At 41.9% G+C, this 26,938-nt stretch overlaps 1 protein-coding gene across 2 annotated transcripts in view; it reads right to left on the minus strand.

Annotated features, from left to right (window-relative positions):
- The window catches only part of LOC121901062 (zinc finger protein GLIS1), a 76,253-nt gene that overhangs the window by 41,692 nt on the left and 7,623 nt on the right, over positions 1-26,938 (minus strand). For both annotated transcript variants that reach the window (XM_042417702.1, XM_042417704.1), the window contains 2 exons: positions 4,210-4,402; positions 1,385-2,924 (listed from right to left, as the gene is read on the minus strand). In XM_042417702.1, the coding sequence (XP_042273636.1) occupies positions 1,385-2,924; positions 4,210-4,402 (1,733 nt within the window). The remainder of the gene's footprint in view (positions 1-1,384; positions 2,925-4,209; positions 4,403-26,938) is intronic.

The raw sequence follows: 26,938 nt of genomic DNA on the forward strand, positions 1-26,938 counted from the left end.
AGAAAGACAAATGAAAGCTTTTAAAACAACACACAGCTAAAGCAGAATTAACAGTTGGGGCACGTACAGCAGTGCAAATTACTCCCAAATTTCTAGTTCATGTTGAGCAAAGGAAGAAGAAACACTAATACCCCGGAGTGACGCAAAGCAGGCAGCAGCAACAGTTGAGTTTGTGTCTTTTTGGCTTCACTCAGCGTTCGACTCAAATGTGCATTAACAAGTATCGGAATCAGTCAGAATCAACATGAATGACTTATCCAACTCTAGAAGCCTCTCACCTCGGCTAATTTTACAAGCCACTATTATACAAGTTATTTAGAAAATAAACTTTCTTTTTAAAGAAAAAAAAAGACCTTGAGATAAAACAGGTGCTGTAGTTATACTGCAGACTCAGTTCTTCAATAATTAGGATTTGGATGGGTTCCTGAACTTGAAGAGGACCACTTCTGACAGGGGGGCTTTGGGTGAAGCCGTGAATTGAGCAACACTAGCAAATATTACCGACTATCCCTCCGTGGCTCCCTTCTCCAGACTACTACATTTCTCCTCATGTTTGGCTTGGATATGAAGCCAATTCACTTAATACTTGTGGGACAGCTAAACATTTAAAGCTCCCATTTAAAGGGATCAAGTGTAGGCATTGTTTGGTTATGTTAACCATATGTGTTGGCTTTTCATGATCTGAATCCCTTCTCGAAAAACAGAGTGCTCGTGAAAATAAACATGGCTTCGCCCTACACAAATTGTGGACTAATTGTGTATTTGGACTAAATCATTCTTAAGGTTGGAGGGCTTTTTCCATTTGCTAAGGGGCGCGGGGGAGTGACAGCTTGACATTGATTAGTGTGTTGACTTGTGGAATTGGAGCCTTACCTGTAAAGAATACAACCACAAATCTATTTATACTGATGAGGTAGTGCTACTCTTACAGCAGCTCACATCTTCAGTGGGAAAAAAAAAATCCTCCTTTTTACATGCTCCACTAAAAATACAAGAGTTACAATCATAACTGTTTCTCATCCAAAACAAAATAAAAGTTTCTGTTGAAAAGTAATCAGCAGTGAAGCAAGTCCAGTCTTGTTTTTGGACACGATGGACATGTATCTTGTTGAGTAAAAATCATCTTGAGGGACTGTATTACCATATGAAATATGTGCTTGCATTTAATTCAAACAAAAAAACATTTTTTTTAACAGATGGTTTTAATTATGGGACAAACCAGACCTATATTAAAACTAATAAATACAAAAATCAATTTATAAAGGAGTAAAAATGAGACAGCTGACTTTGAGGGGACTCTCAGCAAACCTCGTGTGTGTGTTGTGTTTTTTTTTGGATCTGGTCAGTGTTGGGTGGATAGTTTTACAGGTTTATAATGACTCACCATACACTTGTTAGGTTTCTCTCCAGAGTGGACCCTCATGTGAATGAGCAGCTTGTAGCGGGCGTTGAAGGGCTTGTACCGGCGAATGCAGCCAGCCCAGAAACAGGTGAAGTCCTCACCTTTGCGCTGGTCGATGTGGACCTTCTCAATGTGCCTCACAAGCTCCTCCTGCTGCTCATACGCAGCACTGCAGTCAATCCAGCGACACACCTGCTTATCAGCCAGTGCTGCTCCTCCTCCTCCGACTTCTTCTCGCTCTGAGGCTGTGTGGGACCCAGGAGGGCCTCCAGAGGACGGTTTGAGTCCCAGGGAAGAGACTGGTGTTGTTTGCTGGCTCTGGTGATGTAGCAGGCCACCAGAACTGGGCCCCACATATTGGTGCAGGTGGTAGGGCGGAGGCATGGTAGGTCGAGGCGGGTGGTGAGGGTGACGAAGGTGCCCGCTGCGACCACTTAAGTGATGGTGATGATGATAGTGGTGCTGAAAGAGTTCGTCTTCACTGGGAGAGAAGTCATCCAGGGGCTCCTGCTTGAGGGCAGCCCCTGATCTTTGGCCCCCATCCAAGAGAGCCCCAGTGTCAGGCCCCGAATGTAGCGTCCCAGACATCAGGACCCCACTCATCAGCAGCCCCAACCCATCTGAGCCTCCACCTCCTCCCACATCTCCCCCGGCTGCTCCACCAGCCCCGCGCCCCTGCTGCATGGAGCCCTGCTCCTCACACAGCCCCTGGCCCTGCTCCGGCTCCACTGATGACACTGAAGAGGAGGACGAGGAGGAGGAGGAAAGGGACAGCAGGCAGGTGGCAGGTGAGGATAGCTGACAGCTCTCCTGTAGTGTGGCCTGCTGGGGGCTGCCGTGAGGCGGGGGCTTGTGGGGGGCTTCCTGTGAGCAGGAGTTAGAGGGTGGGGACGTAGAGGAGGAGGAAGAAGAGGAGGAGAAGCCGGCGCTGCTAGTGTGGCTGGGCGAGAGGTTAGTGCGGAACCCGTTGACGCAGGCAACCATCGACATCTGGGAGGAGGAGCAGATGATGGCGGTGATATTGATCTCCTCGGAGGCAGCGCTGGTAGCTGACAGGGACCCAGTGACAGCAACGCTGCTGGTGCCAGCAGCGCCGGTGGACTGCGAGACCAGGGACAGGCAACGTCTCTTCAGACTGCTAGCACTGAGCAGCCGCGCTGAATGACGGGAGCTAGTTGGGGACAAAGCCAGCGGGGAGGAGCCATCTTCATTATTAAACGGTTGCGCTGCGTCTCCTGACACAGCATTGCCTACGCTGCTCACTGTGCATACGCCACTACCGCTGTTGTGTGCAGCTCCAACCATCTCGTCCCTCGGCAAACCCAAAACTATGCCAGCCCTAGAGTTCTGAAACCCAACCTGAGACGTACTATGGACCCCTGGCCCCATGCTGGAAACCTTGTAACCCATTGAGTTTTCTTGTTTGATTGGGTAAGGGAGAGAGGATCGAGCCCCGTTGGCAATGCCGCAGCTCAGGCCGGATGAGGCCCCCGTCAGGGTCCTCTGGAAGGCAGACGAGGATCTGTAAGGAAAAAACACGCAGAGAGGAATATGAGCGCTATTAGCTCAGTGCCTGTTGACAGACAGAGGCTGGTTCATCCTTCCCACTAGCAGCACTGAGTAGGGTTTAGCCTCTTGCTTCCACTCCTCCTCTAATCTTTCTCTCAGTTTACAGAAAAAATCATGTCATCCTAAATGAGTCCCACTGACCTAAAAGTCTCTCATTCATCATAAGGGACCTTAAAGAACAAACATGAATATTGTAGGCCATGTTCAGGATTCAGTGACATCAGGACACCAGGTAGTATCTGCCGCTGATGATCCAAAGTGTTTTTATGAATAAATGAAACAGGATCTTCTGGTAGTGAGAGGATATGAATGGGCATTTATGACTAAGAATAGAGAGAGGGGGAGGGAAGGATGGCTACTGAGACTGAGAGGCCACTGGCTAGTGTGACCATCTGACAGGCTTTGATGACACAAAGGGGTTAAACCCAACCCAACATTGGGGATAAATAGGGAGTCACCTGTTTTGGTGGCATAATTGCAGCCTATGAAGGGTCACCGTTTACAATACTGTGTATTATGGTGGGAATCTTTGCCCTGCTGAATGGGGAACCCAGGTCAGATTTCTCCATGCGTTGCTGTGATCTTCTACATAATCATTCCTGTCAGTTGGCTCATTATGGATTTTGTCCAAAGCCCCTGAGTGATGTGAGAAGAGCTCTCTTTTCTCCGGGCTGTCTCATGAAGGAATCGTCTTTGTCCTTTCCCCCCCGAGCACGCCGGGGGAAAAACAGAGCCGACGCTAGCTAGGATTGGAGAAAGCCACTGGCAGAGTTTGTCATCGTTGTTGTTAATAAAGACTTGACCCCCCTCTCTCTTTCTATTCAGAAGCGCCATTTCCTGTTTGGCTGTAGTGAAAATATTGAGAGACAATATGAGAGAAGTGAATGTCTTTCCAGAAGCACTTTTGGTCGGATGACTGAGGATGGAGGGATAGAAAAAAGGAGGGGAAAGAAGTTCACTAAATTCTTTCTGACTTGACCAACAGTAGTCAAAGATTGCACAACAGCAGAAACACATTAGTGTAACATAAATGTTGTACTTTGGACCCTTTCAGTGTATTTTATGAGACTGGGTAAATCTTTCCAGCTACATATACGTGCATCTGAATCACAATAGCAAAGATAATGAAAAACACATTGTACCTGCATACTGTTCGTAACACTATATCCAACAGGAAACATTCAAAACTAGAACAGGAACATAATTACTAGAAAACAACAGCGATAGTGACAGTTTACCTGGTGTCTTGGTGAGGGCCGTCCTGCAGAAGGAGGTCGGCTGTAGGTCTGTCGCAGTGGAGGCTCTGGGGGTAAAGCCCCCCTGAATGACCCCCCACTGGCAGTGGCAAGCTCTGCCCACATCGCATCAGGGTGCCCTCAGAGTCACCCAGCTCAGCGTCTACATCCTTCTCTGAGCAGTATGCACCATTTACTGAAAGAGGAGAAGGAGAAATATCACTAAACTGGCTACTACAAATGATCAGTGTGTAGTTGATACACTATTTAAATTTACACCTACTTTATTCACAAGTTCACAAGATATGACTAGTACATCCTTGATGTGTGTATCAAATGACCCGACGTCACTTTTAAATTAAAACCTGGCAAAGCACATGATGATCTATTGACTGCCCTGGAAGAATAATCAGTTTACAATGGGATCCATGCCATTGGTGACATGGTGAAATCTTATTAGATTATGAAAATTCTCTTGAGAAATAATCTTTGGCTGCCACAACATTAGTATCTGGTGATGTATGGGGAGCTCTTTGGCAAAGCTCAACTGGTGACAGTGAGAATAGCGCTGGAGAGATTTATTACCAAATATTATTGCTGGAGTAATTCAGGAATTGTATTCCAAAAGGCGATGCGTCCAATTTGGAAAAATAAACTAACTGAAATTAATGTGTCCGGAAGAGACAGCCAGTAGAAGTGTAACTATTGCATGAGTCAAGAATTTAAATTACATACAGTGTTTTTAAATTCGCCATCAGTTGTTTTAATTTCAAGTAATCATTAATTTTGTGTAAATAGTGACTTCATTGTTTTATTTCACTCATTCATGTATTTATTAGGTGGATCATTCATTTTAGAAGAAAACTCAATTTAAGTGCAGTGTGAGTAGATTTAAAGTGTGATTTTCATCCATGGACTCAAAGTCAGAAACGAAAAAATAACTGTGGTGGAAGAATCATTAATAATAGATTAATGTTTCACAGCTGAATAACATCTGCAAATAATCTATTTAGTGAGAGAAAAGCAAGGGTCAGTTTAGTATTTGTTACTGAATAAAAATCTACAAATTTTTATCAGTATTTACCTTTTTTTCCAGTTGTAGCACATTTTAATCCTCATGTACTGGCCTTAGGTATTAAAACCTGAGCATTTGATCAGGACTACAAGCTTCATGAATGTGACCAAAAAATATAATAAAAATAGGACAGAGAGAAATGAAAGTGGAAACGGAGGGAGGGCTCGGTGTATGAGGAAATATTTGCTGAGGGTAAGCCGATATCCCCACACACTCATGTGTAGGCGGCCACGCGTCCCCTGTTCCAACTTTCCTAACTCAATTTCTCAAATTCAATTTTCTCCTAACGATGTTATTGACAATGTTATCACACACCATGAGCTATTATTAATAAAGTCACCCAAACACCCTGTATGTGAGAGAGAACATAAAAAAGCACAGGAGGAGAATGGAAAGGCAAAATGAACTAGATGTGAACATAGTAAAATATTTACCAGAATCAGAAATGAAAAAAGAAAGAAAGAAAAAAAAAAGAGACAACAAAAGATATTACAGCATGAATAACAGATGGAGAGGAAGAGTAAACAGTAGAAGACAGAAAGGGAGGAAGTGTTTGGAATATGGGAAAAAGGTTACAGGAATGAACAAAAGACAAGAGAAAACAAGAGAACTTTGTGAGCCATGTTATCCTCAGTTTAAGAAACATCTTTTCACATATCCCTCCTAAAGTTGATGTAGCCTTAGTCTCTTTTGTCTTGTTTGCGGGTCACAGCAGAAACACAAAGAAGTAGAGAAAAGGCAAAGCAAGCAATGCAAACAGTCCAGTATCGCCGGGGGACCGTAGGAATAACGCTGGTTTCACTCAAAGCCGTTAACAGAAGGCAAGATGTCTTTCAGCTCTGGTCTGTTTTCAAGCAATACAAATCATTCTGTTTATCAAATTCTGGACTGTTCTTTCCTTTTTGTTTTACTCTTTTTTATTCAGTGCTTGTTGGCTGGGCATCCCCACCAGTTAGCATATACTGTGTTTCTGTATGAAAGAGTCAAGGCCCACTGATGTGAGGCCAAGTGTTTCCCTGCCTCAAGTCTAGGAGTAATTCAATCAGGATGGCCAGAAGTGACATGAGTCATGATGGAGATGACTAACATCATCAGAGATTTCTTAATTAGGCCTTAACTGTCCATATGCATGCACACGAAAACACAAACAACCAAATAAATGTATTGTCATCATAAAGCAGTGGATGGACTGGCGCTCGGTCAATGAGGCCTTGACTGAATGCACATGCTCTTTCTCTCACACTCATATCAAAGTCACGACCACATAAAACACAGACACACACAACACACAGCCCGGTAAATGTAACTGGAATTATGAGACAATGCTCTTTCTACTCTTGTTACTCTGTTCTAAATTACAGAATGGATGTTTGCCAGGAAAAGTCTACTATGTAAATGAGTTAAACACAGAGACAAGACAGAGATGTTCCCAGAGCACTTATTACCTGTCTGCAAGTTGTTTTACAAAAACAGACTGATAATACAACCATTGTTTCCCAGCATGCTTCTGGGAAAAATTGACTTGGATGCATCTCCACTGCTAAAAGTCACTGGACAGGGGTTGCACTGGGCATGCTTTTACATGTCTTTTGCAAAACTCTAACCTCATATTAAGGCTGGGTATCAAATCTTGACTTTTTTTGCTTCCAAAATGTATCTTCAGTATGAAGAATTGTCACATACTGAAAGCTGGCATCAAATGTCTGGTCAGATTTGTAGCCTTCTTCACTAATTCTTTTATCAAATAGTTCCCGATTTAAATCAGAATTGTCCAGGTTTTGGTTCTGGTACAGCTACTACAGTTTGTTTGGTGGTTCGATCAACAAGCTAAGGTGCAGGACAAGACATGTCAATTTTTTATGTTAGATAGGAGGGAGACTTTAACAGAAAAAGCAGAAAAGCTAGACTTTTGTTTGACTCTTGTGTTATGAGCAGGCTGCTGGCAGTGAGTCAGTATGACCGTCCGCCAGTGGTGGTTGACCGCTGACATTACTGCTTTATGCAAATATGATTTGTGGTCTTCTTTTGTAAAGCTAAAAAAATGGTTTAGTAGAGAAATATGTTTATGCTTATAAATTCACATTTATTTTTAGAGTATTTTTAAAAGTCAGGTATTGTATTGTCAATATTATCAAAAACGTTTCTTTTTTTTAAATCCAGCCCTATCCACTACCCAATATAATTACTGGGACTAACAAACATATTCTCATAATGAAAATGGTCAAATATGAGATGAGACAAAAATGCATTTTGATAAGGATTAACTTTGGGAACATAACTAACTGGGAATGTCTCATCATTAGACCACTGTGTTCTTTAGTTAAAAGCTACATAAGGTAACATTTTTACTTAAACATAGCCTGTCAGTCTAATTACAAACCAGGAGCAGAATAAGTTTATTCACCATTTTTTAACAAAAAATTACATGTTGGTGCAAAGTATATGTAAAGAAGAAAAGAGGCAACATTATAGGATTTCTGGATATTGAACATTTGACTATTTGGAGTCACCAGCAATGCAAAACAATTTACGGCGCCTTTAAAGTCCCATTTGTTAGTAAGATGTTTCTTTTTTATTATGTTCTTTCATGGGAAGTTCCAAATGCATCTGGATTTTTAACATCCAGCAAGCATCTGACTTTCACATGTGTTTTAATTGCATCTAGGTGTTTGCATGACAATTTGTGGAAGAACAGAGACCTTTTTGTATGGCTTTGATTAAGAAGTTCCAATACAAACAGGTAGTAGCACTTCCAGAAAGGCCCTCACGCCTCTACTCCAGTGTCCAACATTTGTGATGAGTGCTGCATCATGTGGGGAAAGCTCAAGTGGACTAAAGCGCCTCCATCCAGGAGACACCTTCTCCATTAAAGTCAGAGTGTTAAATGAGTGCTAAAGTTCCTGATAACCCTGCTGCAGAAAGTTAGTGCTCCAGTGATTTAGAGTTTTGCTACCTTAACAGAATCAGTCATGCTCTGTTCAGGGAAACGAACATATGGTGGCTTGGATGGGACCCGACAGTAAATTCAGTTTATATTGAATGTGCCATGGTAATTCAGCGTTGAACATTTCTTTGTGTGTTGTGGGCCTAGTTTGATCAGAGGGTGGAAGCCAAAGAAAGCGTTGGTGACTGAGGTAGAATGTAAGACATCAAGCAGCGGCCACAAGGGAGGAGAGAGAGAGAGAGAGAGAGAGAGAGAGAGAGAGAGAGAGAGTGTGTGTGTGTGTGTTTGTGTGTAAAAGTAAATGAGTGAGAGAAAGAAAGAGAGAGAAGTAACCATTCTTCTTAGGTTATGTAGAGTTAATGGGTGGTCTGTTGAGCATGGCAGCTGTGTGTTCATCATACTTTACATTCCTTTGGCTCTGAATTTGAATTTCTTCCACGTTATGTTCTGGGGAAAAGAATGTTTAAAAAAAACGGGTCTGTGTAATCCACTGACATAATTAAGAAACACAAATTACAATCTGTAGGAACAGTAATGAAAAAACCTGGCATTTTCAGTTAATCCCTGCAAATTACGTATAGAAACTGAGTTCAGTGTTGCGTCCAGTTCGAATGTGCACCTTAGAAACAAGCATGGTGGGATGCTGCTCTGATATACACAGTTGCAAGCATTCAGGCCCAATTAGCATTAGCAGTGACGCTGTAAAGGCGTGAGATCACGGAAGCTAGGCTAGAAAGACGGATAGAGAAAGAAAGAGGCAAGACAGTGCCAAAAGCACCAGGGGCAAGTGTTGTGTTCGGAGACCATGTACAGATGTGCTGGCTCATCCTCGAAAACAGCCACTGATGTCAGCACTGCCAACTAAAGACGCAGGCACATATAAGGACTCTATTGTTATCCACCTCTTAAAACACCACCCCAAAAAAATTACTTTTGGCACATAGGCTGCAGGCAAGAAACAGCCCCTGTTTAAAACATTGTGTCTAATAATACTCTGTTACATTTAAAGTGGTATCTTCCGTTCCATAAATGTCATCACATGGTATCTGATGCTCACTCTGCTTCCTCTCCTGTATAATTAAAGTAGCGAGTTCTTTTCAGTGAGCCTCACTACAGGATGACAGTAAACTGACATATAAGAGGAAAAGTAAGATTAAAGGAGCAGTGTGTCAGTTTGTACATCACATTGCACATGAATACATAAACTAATGCTTCCTTCAAGAGTGTAATTATAAAGGGATAAATGTGGTTACTCGAGAACTTGTTCTGGGACATGTATGATTATTTTTTGGCCAAGGTTTTGGAGGGAAACGAGGTTCCAATCACCCTGCAATACGCCTGCTCTGATGTCATCCATTTGTCATGCCTCCTTCTTGTCAAAATCCTTTGGGAACGCGGCGCATGAAGCCGCAAAACTCCGATGCATCATGACCGTGACTGGAAAGTGCTTTTTAATCCTTTTCCCACTGATGAATGCAGCCACTGTGACCGTAGAGGCTGTAAAATAAGACAATAGACAGGAACAATGAATGAATGCAGACTCGATAATTCTGATAATTAGGGCACGGCTCACTCTTTAGTGGAAGGTTGTGGTCACTGTGACGGTGATTATATTGATTGTTAAACACGCTTCACATACTGGATAAATTTCACATTGGGGATCACGGCCAGTTAGGGTGCGCTGTAATTGTACACCTATTCAGGCTGCCTCAGGGGCTGATGATCAGAGTCATGTTCAAGTTCAGCAGTGTTGTGCCTTGGCTAAAAACTCTCCCCTGACCTCAGTGACTAATAAATGACTAATAAAGCACAGCAGACACATGTCTCCAATCTAGTAGAACTTAACCCTTCTGAAACAACACAGCTATTATCCCAAGATACTCAGTTATGACTGCATTACCATACAAAGCATTCCAGTCTATACAGTACTGAGAAGATCAAACCACATCATCACATAGTTGAAAGTCTCTGTCGCTGTCTCCCTCAATGAATCTCTCTCCTTCTCGCTCTCTGGTATCATTATTTCTCCACAGACAACACCAGTCCTCCATCTGATCAGCAGATGGTCTGGATAGCATTATTAAGTGTAATTGGTGGTAATCTGGGGCGATTTTTTATTTCGGTGACACTTCATTTTCTATAATTCTCGCCTCTCCCTTTTAAGTCACCTAAGCGTTGTGTTAAGTGCCAGAGTGGGACTGTGCTTGTGCCAGCGTTTAATGTGTTCAGGTCTTCAGAGACATGCAGGCCTCAATGAAAAGCAGATGTGCAGATGGATAGATGGTTTAAGGAGAGGAAAGGGGAGCGATCAGAGGTGTGCTGTACTTAAAGCAGGAGGAGGCTGTTGGGGGGTGGCAGGGGGGCGGCGTGGGTGGGGGTGGGGGGGGGGGTGTCAGAGAGGGAAATGGGATGTCAGGAGTGTGATGCAAACATCTGAACCCAAGGTACAACAAGCTGCCAAAACCGCAAGACAGATGCCTCTGGAAATCCGACGTGACACCTCAACTGGCCCCACTTTGGCTCCATAAATCATAACATTCAGCACTTAAACATTTAATAATGATCATTTTATTCCTGTCTGCCCCCACACCCCCACCTGCCATGGTTTTCCCCCTCTTCTTTCCTCCCTTTCAACATGAGACAGGTCAACAGTTACAAGTGCGCGACAGCAGGCCGCGGGACTTTGTAGAGGGATGCTCTGGTTGTGCGTCTTGTCCGGTGCAGATGTTGTGTATTAGGGTCCAAAGCCTTTCCCGGCTTCCCTGAATCTCATAACTCATGTCTATATTTGTGTCTGCGGCATAGGCCCGGAACTTATTTGTTTGCTTAGTAATGGATGTATGATTGAAAAACCTGGGGGCACAAGTAAATGAAAAATAACAATGTCTCGGGAGAAAGCTCCTCTTTAAGCAGGTGCGGAGCAAGGGGGAAGGAGAAAAACTCTATTAAATTACTGTAGGAGCACAGAAATGTCAGTGTTTTCGTAGCAGGATTACTAGTACCAGCAGACATGAGAACTTTCATGAGGATAAAATCAATTTGTTCTGGCTGATTTTAGCCGCTCTCAGTCAGGTACCTTTGTTCCTCCCTGTTTTCTCATGGTCAGCTTGGTCACACAATAACCTCAGATTAGCTGCTAGAAAAGTCGAATACGAAAGGATAAACATCAGAGTGAAGAGGAGAGACTCATGTGGCTCCAGGAGCATCCAGCTGCAAGACTCGACCATTTCTGGGCACAGCACGGAAATATCTTACTTTAGCTCCAAAACAGTTAAACAGTAAAGAAATCATTAATATAACAACCTAGAAACAACTATGAGCCCAGTTTTCCAAACAAACCTGTCTGTGGAATCGTTTGGTTGTTCACACTAAGTGGCAACACGGTTTTAAGTCACACTGATGAATGCAGCGGTCGGTAAATGATTAGCTCTCCTGCCTTTTAGAGAAGAGGGCACATGTTGTGGGAAGCAGGCCTCCTCATAATACTGGGCTCTTCAAATGAAGCAGTGCTAACCGCAGTCATGAACACAAACAAATAGTTGGCAGCCGCGACCCTCCCATCCCAAACCTACCCCACCCACCCCATCCCAGGCCCAGGCTCGGTGCCCACCGAAGGCTCAATGACCAACCACTTTACCACACGGCTGGCAGAGGGGGCGCTGTATGTCAAAGCCAAAACACAGCAGAGAAGGTTGTAGTGTTATGTGACTCCATGCACACGCTTAAACACCTCTCTCTCTCTCTCTCTCTCTCACACACACACACACATACTGCTAAAAGAGCTCTCTCACACACTTACAAAGAAGGATCCACTCATGGCTGTGGTCATCCATGATCACATCCCACAACTTCCTTCCAACCGTCACAGCCAATTATTTCTCTGCTGCTGTCCACTCTGATTAATATAATTAAAACTTTACACTTGTGCATGTCACCACCTGGTGGTAGCGCCTTGTCACTGGTGGTGTCTTTCAGGCCACTCTTATTGTGGACAGATCTAAAACCAGCAGATACTATGGCTTCAGACTCAGATCAGTCAGACGTTACGTAATGTGACTCCTTGGACTGCAAACATTATTTCACTCAAATTCAGTGACAGAGCTTTTGATGCAACAACTGATAACACATCATCAGTTTCATGTGTTAATTCAAATGTTTTAATAGCAAATCTGACTGCACTCATTCAGAAGCAAATGTGGTTTTCCTTTCTTCCTTCTTCAATCTAGGAGATTGTTCTATACATTTTGTCACTATTGTGAAAAATGTTTTAATTTGAACTGTTTGTAAATACTTGGGAAACAAAATACCTCTCTTCTCTGCTATGAAGGGTTAAGGTATAATTTGCAGGTTTTCATACAAATAAATACCCATTTTGCCCTGTTGATTCACAGCATTCCCAGTTTATGAAACTTTTTTATAAGTTCTAAACACACAGTGTAAACAGGTAAAATTACCTTATGCTCAGGAAGTGATGTGTTTATGTTTCTAACACAGTGAGACATTCAGAATCAACAGAAGAACATAACAAAACATAATCAGAAAAAGGAAGGAGCTCAGCATACAGAAACTCAGAAACCTGTCTTCATTACCAGGAAATCCGTTGAAAAGTCCTCATAGTGCTCGAAGACACTGTTTGCATACTGACCTCATGCAAGGGCAGTAATAAAACCACAGCAATGATCGATTATCATAAAAAATAAGCAGATATTCTATCTTCAAGTCAAACTCTTTTAGAACATTTGTTAATACAACAAAAATGTGCACAGTCAACAAACCACATTAAAGTCATGAGTAGCCACAACTCTATTCTGACAATCACTATCATAACAAGATTTTGCCCTCAAATCTGTACACTGCCAGGATCAGACAAAGGATCACAAAGTTTTACAAGGAGTCCTCAGCCAAACCCCATCCTATAATTTGGCAGAAAAGCCACACAATTGTAAGAGCCAAACAGCGCACAAACTAGAGTATCAGTCAGGCCCATGGACTGGCTTGATATACCGGCAGACTGACAAGACATGATGCACTTGGCTGGTAGACGTGACAGGAACACCTGGCCCGGTGACAGACACCTTTATAGGACTGGTGAACAACACGGTTGCGGAGCCAGGCCAAACCTCGGCATGGGATCAGGAGGTGCTTCAAAGCCAGACAAGAGGCTGCTCTGTTTGGGGAGGCGGCAGTAAATACTGGCAGAGTGATGTAGCTGGTGCAGAGTTTTTGGACTGACGAGCATTTGAAGCACCACACCCTCAGAGAAAGTGTTAAAGGTGCGACTGGTACACTTCTCAACAGAATCAAGTTATTTCCTGCAATGACTGAGCATAAAGTGTTATGATGTGTTTTTTTTTCAATCAGTGTTTATTTGAAAGGTTTAGATCCTGAATCTGTGTGTGTGTACATGTTACTTTGAGTGCTTGTGTTTTTGTCTGTGTGTGCTGTGTTCACTCATGAGAACAACCAATGTATATAAATCCGCTGTAAAAAGTACACATGGGGATTTAGTGCAGAAGCTGCGTTTGCTCCCTCCGAACAATAGGCCTCAGTTTGTCCGTGTGCCCATTCGAGTCATATCCAAACATTGGAGACGTCCCCCTGAAACTGAAGTGAAATCAGATATATTTGTCAAACATTAGCATGGCCGTCTATTTGTCAAAATTACTATAACAGCACAATAAATCTGTACTGTTGATAATGGCTGGGCGACGAAAATAGCTTTTGTCAAACAGAGGTCATTCGTAAGGATAGCTTTGTTCACAAATGAAAGAGACTCATGATAGCTTAATTTTTATTTCTCATACTTTTCCTTTTTGTAATGCAAATGGAATAAAAAATCTTCTAAAAGTGAACAGTCTTTGTTTCTTCATATCATGACAGCAAAAATCTGGTGGCACTAGAGGAAAAGTCATTAGGATTCATCCTCTGGGCAGCCTCAATATCTGTACCAATTTTCATGGCAATCCATCCAATAGTTGTTGAGATATTAAAGTTTGGACCAAAGTGGTGAACCAACCAACCAATTGACTGACCGACAATCCCAATCCCTAAATCCATGCCACCACCATGACTAAAAATAGGCACGACAAAAGCCACACCAAGCAAGAAGGTCAGTGAAAAAGATTCAATCAGAATTGGATTTTTTTTTCAAGAGCAGCCAGATACTATTCTGTCTTGCTGTAAGCTCCCATTAAAAAGGCATTGCTAGCCAAGCTCATCCCTGCAACGGTGGCCTGCTCATTTTGGTCCGAGAGGCTGTCGGCACAAAACTCACAGTGCTCCTTCAGTCCTCTTCAGCCAGCACCCAATATTTACAAGCAAACCCAAATCTGTGAGAGAATTCGATTGAACACAGATGGCAGGAAATTCCTCTGAAATGACAGTGGCCAAACTCAACCACAGAACATGAGAGTATCTTCATGTCGCAGACGCACCGAGGCCCATCTGACAGATACTCTCTCTTCTTCTCGCCCAGCGCCGCCTCCTGCCATCGATTACGTTTTGACAACAGCAGAGATTTATATGACTTCTGTAAAACAAGTGATCAATTTGCAGCAATTTCTGTATATTTTTTAATGGTTTAGGGGCAGCGGTGGGAGAGAAATAAATGAATAGTTAGGAAAACGTCTGGAGGAAAATTCCCTTGATGGTCGGTGGTCCAACTGAGAGGCTGAATTTAAGTGTTGGTAATTAGATCACATTTGAATGAGGAAACATTTGAAAATGATTATTTTGTTACCTACACACAGTGCACATAACCTTCTGTTATTCTCAGAGGGGATGCTAGTTGTTTAAAACAAGGGCCAAACCAGATGTTTTGGGAACCAAAAGAGGAATCCAATTTCACTTCCTACTTCTTTGTTACTATTTGTTGTTTTAGTGCAGGAAGAATAATGGAATGTTACTTTGTGAAAAGGATATGTTCAAAGCATGCATAGTAATTGCTTTGGCTTTTGAAGTTTCCGGTTTAAGTTGAAGCCAATGCTTCTCCATAGTGTCCACAATGAATACTAGCTAGTCAGGATAATTAGGGGTTAACTCAGCCCCAAAATGCAGCTCTTTGAGGAAAATGACTTTTTCAAAAGTCCACAGTTTGCTTTGACAGCGGAGGCAGAGAGGGGAAGCTTTTATTTTGATTAGATTATTGGTGTTGTTTCATGTCGCCGGTTTCTAAACCTGCAGAAAGCTGATCTGCTCAAACAGAAGGGGCTAAATCTGTCTGCGTATCCTCAAAACAAATGTTAGATTACAACACAGGACACATGACACAAGAACAAGTACACTATAACAATGGCTGTTATAACAATCATTATCTGATGATGCACTGTTAAAAAATGTCTTACTTTTACAGTTTGGTCATAAAGTGACATTACTTCACTTGTTTACAACGCGGTTTTAGACGTTTCAGAAGATTTACTTATTGTGGACTCTTCTTAGCAGAATGGTAGTCTGTAACTGATTCAAACCAACAGCCAGCAGTCAACATCTGCCACCAAAGGGCATTAAGTTGCCTGAAAAATGACCATAACCCGGGCTGAAGAGGGACCTCCTCACGCACTTCAAGGGCAGCACGGTATTGGGGTTTTCATAAATATACACAATAAATAAGAGAGGGCCCCAGGTTTTCCACTGAGCAAACCTGTGTTGAGTTTCAAACCACACATACCTAAGGAAGTCAGCAATACCATTCTTTTATTGTGTGGGGAGTCCTCATTCACCAAAGGCTTTGGGACTGGCGACCCCCCACCCCCATACCACCCACAACCACACACTCACAAACACAGATCACACATACAGTAAAGACAGGAACACGCACTCTAGGTAATTTGAGATGGACAGTCCAACAGACATTATATATCACTTCACATCAAATAGAGCTTCATAATGCTGCTGTGAGGAGGATGAGGAGGAGGAGGAGGGGGGGGCAGTCAACCCCTCATCCCTCTACAACCTCAGGAAGAGCATGCTGTTGGCCACCGCTTGAGAAGTGATGGCAGGACTCCTGAGCCCCCGCAGTTACAGGGACTAAGGTACAGTGGGGCCTGTAAAAACCCCAAAATGGTACCAAATGACACCTATGGAAACACATTCAATCTTGTGCGGTGGGAGGTCAATATACAGCTATTTACACAGACAGCAGCCCTGTGTGTTGGAACGGACAGGGCCACCATCAAAGAGCTTTATGAGCAAATATATTCTCACAGCGTAAGCATTTTAGATGTCCAGGCATTAAAGCCCTCCTGTGTTTCCCTTCTCTTGTTTAATGGCTGTAATAAGATTCCTTTTATTATGATTTCTGCTCTTGCTGCGTCCCTTCACCCCGTGAGTCAGCCGACGGTTACGGCCAATGCGAGACATGAGTTTTGTCTCAGTAGTGAAACTATTTCGAAGTTGGAGCTTGTCACTCTGTTTGACTGTGGGTAAGGTCAAACACCCACAGTAACAATAACAGTGCAAAGAGATTGGTATTTTTAAGATTTGGTGCTATAACAAACACACAGTTTTACAGTGTGTCCTGACAAATGTAGGACAGAGTCAATGGACCACGAGCAACGCTTTCAACAGAACATAATATTTATCATCTATCACCTGTAGACCAGGAATGTCATCTAAGGTGAGCTTGTATTGAAAATAAATGTGGATTCATAGAGACAAAACTCTATAGGTCATGGTGTATTTTTTTAACAAATACAAACTACAAAATCTCTGTGTCCATAAAATTCATATAAATTAAAGTGAAAACAGACAATTTTTTCCAACTATTCAGCTATTGTAATGATGTGTGTATAGTAATAGTTTGAGTAATGTTATTGCGTCACACAAACTAAACAAGTAACTACAGCAGGGGTTGGAGTCAGGGTGGAGGAGGAAGAAAACAGAAGAAAACATTAGGAGAAAAAATGAGTTTGTTCATTAGTCTATAATGGAGACATGAAAGCAGATAGAAATTCTTTAGTATGTGATGAGAAAAGCGAAGTGGGTTGGTAGCATGTTTATGTTTTTACAAAATAAAAGAATACGCAACAGAGACAGTGATAACATATTTTCTGTCCGTTGGTTTTTATATGAGCAAGTAGATCAGCAGCCTGATTGGATACTGATCCAGTGCTCTATGGCTGCAGGACTGCTAGCTTATCTAATTGATTTCTAGAGGGCTCTCTTCCCGTTGGCTACGGTAGCTAACGGGAAGTTAGATGTGTACATGACATGTACATGTATGTATATGTATATGTACGTATGTCATACATATAACACACAGCACATGATACAAAACCATACTATACAAACTATCAAATAATCGGTACATTAATTGATAATAAATGTTGATTAAATAATTGTTTGTTAACTTGCAGCCCCAATACAAACCACATAATATCCTTCTTAAAGTGAACATAGTCATGTAACAAAAAACAGATAAACAGTATATTCGTAATAGACTTCTAAAGTATACATACTGTATTTCATACCATATTTAAATGTAATATACACAGATGATATATATATATACAGAATGTATGTATATAGTATATCACATATTTTAAATGAGTCCACTTCACTATGTATATGTATAACACATGTAACTAAGCAAAAACTACTGTGCATTCAAATTATATGGACATGAATGCATTGTATCTATGTGGATGAAGTACAGTATATATGCATTATTACACACACCCATGCATACTTACTGTATAGTCAACTTACAGTATTGTGTTAATGCGAATGTCTTCATTTACTCAGATAAACAGGGAGAAAAACTACACACAGAAACGACCTTAATCAAACAGGAGCAGGACCTGAATAAACCCAGAACCGTTGAGTTGTGAGGACACACTGATAACTACATGTAACTGTGCTTTGACCAGGTGGGTAACAGCAACAGCAAATACCAGGACCAAATACAGATGGCTCTGAGTACTGGATTGATTATACATCAACCTGAGCGTGATAAACTCAAAAAGGAAAAGTGAAGGTTGATAGCTGATAGGTTTTTGGATATGTCTGTGGTGAGAAGGAGCCTAATCAGACGATAAACAAGCAGAAATAAAGAAATCATTCTTCATTTGGATCACTTGGCCTTTGCTATGTGTGTTGTTTGGCTGCTCTTGGCCCGAGAGTGTAAGGGCTGAATAAAGTGTCAAGCCTTTCACATAACCTGGCATTCATTGTGAAGCTCTTTTACGAACCATAAAAAATATTCACTTCGCCCCTGACCTGTTTTCCAATATAGTCTCCAAACCCATAAAAGGGTTTGCTTTTCATTTATTTTTATTTGAAGAACTTTGAAATGCAAATGTTTGTTTCCTTGCATGTAAAAATTGAGAGAAGCCATCTTAAAAGAGAAATTTGATGTGAAATATGAATTCTGGCCATTTTACATCATCCCTAACATAAACATGCGGGTTCTCAGTGCAAGTCTTTTTGTGCTGTTAAATGAGTGTACTTTGGCAGGCTGCAGTGTACATATACTGATGCTTTGCCTCTCTCGCTGGACTCCCTTCATGGCTCAGAGCTCTTGAGGCTTGTAGAAGACTGGCATCGTTACAGTGGCCTAGATTGGCCATATTTTCGTGTCAAATGACAGGTCTGGCCCTGTAAAAGTGGGCGCTGTGGTAAACTGTGCATTTACATTTATGGCTAAAGCTATCAAGGACATAGATAACAAGTCCTGTTGACTTTTGCTGAATTGCGGTTTTAGGGGCTATACATTAAATATTTAACTGCAGCCTTTTCCAGGCCTCCAGTGAAAGTGCATCCTTGCTAAGTTTCATTTTTGATAATTCATCCAATTCAGTTTATATTTGTTCTTGAACCTCCATTTTTTTTTTTTTTTTTTTTGTAGTTGGAACAAAAAGCAGCATTCTTTAGAACAATAATGACTGTGTTATTGCAAAAATTGTGGAAGATTTATTGTTCCCAGTGTATCAAATTGTTCTCTAACATTTACAAATAGTGAAAAAAAACACATACTGGCAATTTATGCTGGACACCACTGCTACACTGCTATTTCTGTGTGATCAGATATGAGTAGATAATCAAAGCACCACATATGCATAAAAATGACTCAAAAATAAACTTGAATTATTCATCACTCACAATGACTGCTGAAACCATTTTAGAAACTATTTTAAAAACATAGCTGAATTTCACAATTTATTCTAAATCCATGTCGTTCTAAATAAAACATACTTGGAAAAGTCAAACATTTCTCAAAGAGGACAAGTTACAGCTGAAGTAGTGATGTTTTATTCAACATGTCAGACGTGCCAACTGCTCTGTGCACAGAGTCCGTCCCAGCGCCTGAGCCTGGCAAGAGGCCTGAACTACATGGTGTTTGTTTGAAGCCCAGAGAAAATGTGGCTTAGCCCACATAAACAGTGACAGTATATGAGAAGACGAGGCACTGGCATGTCTGATAAGTGTTTGTCGGTACTGTTGTGATAAAGTGCAACGGCGAATGTGCTCAGCAGTGAAACCAAAGGGCTTTTCTTGGAAACATGGGACGGTGTTTGGGGGTGACTGAGAACGGAAATGAAACTTGAAACTGGAAGCAAAGGCCTTCTTTCACCACTTTTACCTGTCGTGGGCAAAAAAATATTTGTTTTGCTTTACCAGTCAAGTTAGTTGGCAGGAGAAGCCGTGATGACGTAACGTTACTACTGAACCAGCAACCATCCTAATCACCAAATCATTCAATTCAAACCAGACAGTCGAAATCTTGGCTATTACGTTTATGGTTCTCAGCGTGAATTGTTACTTGCTGATTTTGGGGATTTATTCTCACAATAAATATTAATCACAGTTTGAGTGTTACAAATGCTAACAGGGAGAAAAGGAAAACATGTCAATTTGTTGTTCATGTCCCATTGTTGAAAATACCAAAGGTTTTCACAATTCAGCACAGCAACATTGCTAAACTTTTCTTCATGTAGTTCATTTCCAGCTCAGAGAACAAAGCACTTCTCCTGAAAGATATAATCAAGGATTAAACTATAAAAATCTCCTCAACCACTGCAGTATTACTATGGTTGTGCACACATAGCCTGTCCTGTATCATCTTACCAACAAATCCCGAAATGCCTATAACACAGTAGGCCTGTGTGTTCCTCTACAGAACAGCAAACACACTGTCAAACTCCATGGAGCGCTGCAGAACGCACCGGGCTGTGTAATGCTGTGGAACAAACAGCAGGTATTTGTTAGTTAATCAGCGTTTGAATTAAGCTAGGGAGGCTGAGGTTGTGTTCAGGAGCAGCAGGCCTGTTTTGACTAAGCCATCTCAGCGAGGGCCCGGTCATGGAGGCTCCCAGCATTTGTAAAAGATTAGCGGCCTAGTCCTGATGTACTGAGCTCAGGTCAGGCAGAGTGCAGGGCTCGGACGCAAGGCGAGTTTCACTCTATCTCTCCCATCTGCACTCTCACACAGCATATCTACAAGTCCGGGTACATGAGACACACTGAATAATGTGATTAAAGGTTTTGGAGCGGGGTTTGGAGTTCGCCGAGGGGAGAAGAAGTCGTTCCTTCAGGAAGCAGCATTACCCTGTTTGACAGACACTAAGGTAATGCCAGAAAGGCACATACAGTATCAGCAATGTAGTAATAAACAAATCAAGATTTCACAGTATATGCTAAAGTATCATACTCCGCGAGCCATCTGTGCACAACTGTATACTTTTTGTGTCATTTTTTGGTCAGTTTCTATTGCATGGGGAGTGTACTGTCAGATGTGAACACTTCCAGTCAGAGTATCTATGCTGAATAAAGGAATAACAATAGTCCACATGCTCTCAGCATTTCATTAGCCAAAAGACTAAATGAAAACCAACTGTGTGGGAACAATAAAATAATTTGTCAAGGGAGAAGGCTGTAGATAAATTCTGCAAAGCGTTTTCCAATTGGCCGAGGCTCCGGTACGTTGAGCCAAGTGTTCAGCACCTGGCTGTCACGGCTCTGACGCTGCCTAATTCATATCAACTTTCAAACACATGCCTATTAGATCACTGTCGATACTAGCTGAAAGTGCCTGATTAGGCTTTTTATCGGTATTAGTCAACATGTGCTGTGAAGAGAGAAATCTTGCTCTCCTTTCTTCACTCCCTCTATCCGTCCACTAAATCTGTGACTCAGCTTCAAGTGAGGACATACTGGGGAGAAAGCCAGGTACTCATCCTAAATATTCTTGTCAAAAACTCCTAGTGATATATAAGAGACATTTCCTGCTATGGGAAGGTTTATTGGTTACTGAAGCCGTGTGAACCCATGTGTCTTGTCTGTATGGATCCAAGAATCTCAGCGTAGCACTTTTAAGGTGAGTGAAGCTCCTCTTGATGGGTTTTGGCTTCGTCTTAAAGGTTGAACGCTGAGCCGGGGGGAAAGGTTGTAAATGTCAAGCCAGCCAGGACAGCTACGCACTGGTTCCCATTATGTTCACATCTTTCAAGTTTCATTTTTAACATAACCCGCCCACCAGAACCATTCATATATTGATAAAAACAGACATCTAAATGTACACACATACCTAATCACATAAAGTATGTGCGAATGCACTGATGCACATGCACAAAACCAAATAGACACAGATGTTTCCTACTGTCCTAAAACATTTAATAACCATAATATGTCTTTGCTGATTAATAGGGCTGTTAAAAATAAATATCAGTTGCTCAGCATTTACTTTGCCAGAAACTGAGATTTCTTACTTTACAAAAAAATAAAACGAGGTTGCGTGTCCCGTTTTGGAAACACGCAACAAGTGACTGACCAGTGTTGCAACACATTTCATCCTCAAGCCAAAAAAGCTGAAAACAATAACATTTTGCACTGCAATGTATTAACCTCTTCACTAGACTTTTGTGTCGAATCTCTGCTCTAATTAGCTGGATCATTTGTTCTGTTGCAAAAAACAAAACTTTTATTAACTTTTCAAGGTTTTCATGCTCAGAGTTCATGAACGAGTCAGTCTTGTCCTCCACTTTGCCCTAAACATTAGCATTTACACATACACTGGCACACAAGCACCGTCCAAATCTGCTCCCTACTAAAACTGCCATCAACGAGCCCCGTAAGAGATCCTAAAGTGTCCAACATGATGTTTGTGTTAAGCAGTGTATTATAGAAGCCGACTTCTGGGTCTTGAGGGGAATGTTAAGCATGTTAATGAAGAGTGCATACTGAGGCTATTACTCAGTGTAATGTGGATCCATTTAACACACTTATTGCACAGCACATATGAGCCTTAGTTCAAATAGACAAAGGAGGTCCTACATTTAATCTTGGCAACTATAAATCAAAGAAGAACAGAGGGGATTGTCCTCAACAAAACAGCTTACAGCTGAATTATTTCCTCATTTAGAATTACAGGACAACAGAATAAAAACCACACAGTTTTCTTCCAAATGCAATTTGATGTAGAAAATATAAAGCAGACAGATACTACAGGAGCCAGGAGATAACAGATTTTTCTTTCCAGTGGAAAACTTCTGGCCAGAGTAACAACCTCATCTGTGAGATGTGGTTTTCAGTTCTAGAGAGTGAAATCAAGCCGACATCTCTGGTAGGCAGCGACATCAGTAATGTGACTACAAGCCAAAGTCATCTTAGACTCCTTCAACTCCCTGTTTGGCAACTAGGCTGTCGAAGTCCATTTAACAAAGACAATGACATGTGACAGACACAAGGAGGAGAAGTAATAGGCACTCCTTGGTTTAGCTGAGAACATGGACCAGGAATCATCAATGGTCACTCTCCCTGCGTCAAATGTCAAAGCACATCAGCTCAGATGCCATCTGTCTGTGGTCGTACTTAGATAATTACCAGGTGTTAGAGTGTGTGGCTGTCATGAAGCAGAGAATTCTTGCAAAAATACATTTACTTTCAACAAAACTTCACTGAAGTAAAACAAGAAAAAACAGTGTAATTTGCTTGTTTGCAGTTCTCATACAGAAAATATTCCCACACAATGAAAAAAAACGCATGCAATTCACAGCATCACATCATGGGAAATTGCATCTTCTTATCACATATGCCATCTCCTTGCTCTGATATTAGCCCACTGAAAAAACAGCCTTCCCTTTCAAATATAATTGTCTGTAAAAAGTCTGTAAAAATAACCCTAAGCATTACAGATCACAGTGCTGGCATGGATTCTCAAAACTTTATTAACATCCAGAGTCGGCCTGGCGAGGCTCCCAGCTCCCTGCAACTTGGACATACAAGCGTTAACCTGAACGGGGCGCCCCAGAATCCTCCACTTCCTCACATCATGCAGCACTGTGCTGTTCAGATTTGCTACACGGCGACTAAAAAAGAAACATTTTGACAAAACACCACCTGCGCTACAACGCTGCCTGACACTGGATGAACACGATGATATCACTCTCTGCATTGAACCTTAGCAGACCAGACCTCTAGCAATACATAAACTATAATACATTATGACTCAAACATTTGCTTGCCAGTGCTTTAAAATATATCCTTGAAAGAATAATGCAAGAGATATTGACTCTGTGTGATGAAACTTGGCTCTCTATCTGGGATAATAATGCTTACAGATCTGTATCTGCCAAGACGTAGTTCACATATGAATATCTGAGTCCAAATCAGCAGAGTACAGAAGTGCAAGTAGTCACGCTCAAGGTTTATGATTGATGTCAACCCGCAGACAAGCAAAAGTAAAGTGCTTTTTCTTTAAGGAACCTTTATTCTGTCTCTTGTGCACTTATTAGTCCTGGTAAGCAAGTTAATTCAGCGCAGGGGCTGGATTGCATTGCACATGACGAATAAGTAATTCTTCCACAACGCTGGGCTTCTATTAACGAGCACTAATAAACTATATAAACTGCACTATTAGACTTTATAATGTCTTTCATAGTCCTCTGGGGCAGCGCCAGCCAATGGTGCGGTGAGCTGACTGGGCACTGCCCCATGGCAGCTTCCTGGCAGAGACGGAGAGAGAACAAGAGAGAGGATAAAACTCAAGCTTTTTGGCTGCTTTCTCCTCCGCTCTAATGAAGGCATTAAAACAGCCTCGGCTCGCATCATGTTTGCCCATTTGTTTTTACCCACTCGGTTGAAGCCATTCTTTGATTGGTTGGCTGATTAATCTCCAACATGACCAGCCTTGTAAAAAGGGTCATTTCAGACACTATTTAAACATGTTGAGCATTCAGATTTAAAACTACTACTGTAGCAAATTTAAATGTTGACCTGTTCACAGAGCTCTGATGCAGCTCTTAGCAATAAAAACATGTTGTGAATGTTACTCACATCTTGATCACAGCTAAGTTATGATAAAGTGCTGATAGTAGAATACTTTTTGGTGGAAAAGATGAAGCAGAAGCCACCTCACGATTGACTCAGATGACCAAAATTGCCCTTTCACAATCACGCAAACTGTGCTCTTGCTGCTTATTTAGAGTCCTGATGGCCACATCGTCTCTCCTGCCATCTCTCTCTCTCGCTCTCTGTCTCTCATTCCAGCTGACAGCTGCGAGTGCCCAGTCAGCGCTCGGCCTCGCTCTGGCAGAGGCAGCACAGCGGCGGACGGCAGTCTTAACTGCCACAGTCAGAGTGGAGTGGATTTTTCTTTGATGAAACACAGCAGCGTCAAGCCAAGAACAGCAAGTGGCACAGCCGAGATGTAAATCAAAAACCCACCCGTGTGCTAAGTCATACACAGAGAGGTCTGCGAGAGGAGTCGCTGCTGTCTGAAAATGCATGAGTAATACAGGCTCTATAGACATGCGGTCAGCTGCGGCATGCCTGTCCAAGCGAACAGAGAGAGAGAGAGAAATAGAGAAGTCTCTTTATCTTTGCTACGAATTAAGAAGTAAAACAAATCTGGTCTAATTCACAGGACCTGGCAGCTTAATCCCCTCATCATTGAAAGTGTAGTGTGTGAAACTTTTAAGTACTTCTCAAGGCAAGGTTTGGGCTAAAAATACATTTATATGATGACATATCTGAGCCAACTTTTCTTGATTAAACTGAGGCCCGGAGCACATTTCTTCTGGTATTCCAGAGATATTTCGACACTTACTCAAACCAGATCATATTTTTGCTGTGTGACTGTTTGGATTCATTGGCAGGATGCACAGGCTCTTGAAAGTCAGAATGCTTTTGGTTACAGTGAGATGCCATAGTCATACCACACTGGTCACATAAGAATGAGAACATTTGACCTGACTGACACTGACTATGGAGAAGGAAAAGGACCACGGAGAGGCACCAGTGCTTAAATTCTAAACTTGTTTGTGGGTTCGCACAGGCACATGTTCATTTTGCAACTTCAGAGAACTATTCACAGGATACTCAAACAGAACAATTCATAACCTCCCATAAATCTTTTTCTCTGTCTTTGAATCCAACCTCAAGTCAAGTTGTGCAAAACATGTCTCTTCCTCTGCCACTTATCTCCTGTTTCCACACACGTCATGTATAATTCTGGCCAAGTTTGATTGAGGTGATTCAGCCAACCAGATGCCAGACCAGGGGTGTTCTCTCACTCTCCCTCTCTAGTGGCTGTGACTCAGGAGGCGCTCTCATTCCATTACCCAGCATTCGCTCCTCAATTTCTCGGCCAGACAGAGGTTTACGGGAATACCGCTGCAGAATCATCACCGGGCTTCAGCTTTATGAATCAATGGAACATGCTGCAAACATTACACCCTGCAACACCCTTCCCAGGCAGCACCCTCGCAATTGCCCATAACTCACTGCTGAGCTCATACTAGACGCAAAGATGTGGGCTGAGGCTCTCTCTTTGGATCATGGGAATTTATTTACTGGTGAGAAACCTCCTGAATGTTACTATCACCGCACTACGTTGATATACATAAACATGCCCGCAGGTATAGTTACACATGATTTAGAGGCAAAAATGCAGAAAGAGAGAATGTCTGGCTGTTAGCTAGTTAGTGGGCTCCTGTTGGCAAGTTTTATGTAAAACACAGCTGAGTGCAAATTGAGAAGTGATACCAAAGATGTATGGTATAACATTTTCACTATCTGGTGGAGAAAAAAAAGTTCCTGGTCAACCTCAACAGTCAAACTAAGTATACCACAAGTTCAATAAAAGGTCAAATATCCTTTAGCGGCTGTAACAGCGAAATGTTTCCTCTGAGGGTTGATCAGTCTTTCCCAACATCTGGGAGGACAGCTGCTTTAACCTGGCCTTGCCTTGACTGACAGTGGTATTGAGATTCTCAGTTACTCTGTCAAACTTTAACCGCACTTAATAAAGCGATATTTTGGTGCTCAAGTTGACTTATTTTCTCTTCCACAGAGAACACATTTTCAACTGCAGGAGCAGCAAGGATTCACTCACTTCAATTCAGCAGGGAAAAACTGACATTTTAGCTTCCTGAGTATTTGAGGATTCAGCAGGGTTTGATTTTCTCACACTCAGCCTAGTGCATGTTACATCTATACTTCAACAATATACAAAAAAACAGTACAATGCCATAATGTATTCTACAGTATATACTCTATACACATGAAAATGCAATATTACACAAAACGAATTTTAATAAAGTGGAATTCAACAGATAAGAAACACTTTAAGCCAATTTAATATCTGAATTGGAGGTTGTTTTTGCTACCATTATTTAAAGGGGACCTATTATGCTCATTTCCAGCTCTATGTTTTTATTCTGGGACATGATTCATTGTGCAAAAATCTCCATATTTATCTTATGCAGCCCCTCAGTTCA

The sequence above is a fragment of the Thunnus maccoyii genome, chromosome 7 (assembly GCF_910596095.1).
Source record: "Thunnus maccoyii chromosome 7, fThuMac1.1, whole genome shotgun sequence".
Lineage (NCBI taxonomy): Eukaryota > Metazoa > Chordata > Actinopteri > Scombriformes > Scombridae > Thunnus > Thunnus maccoyii.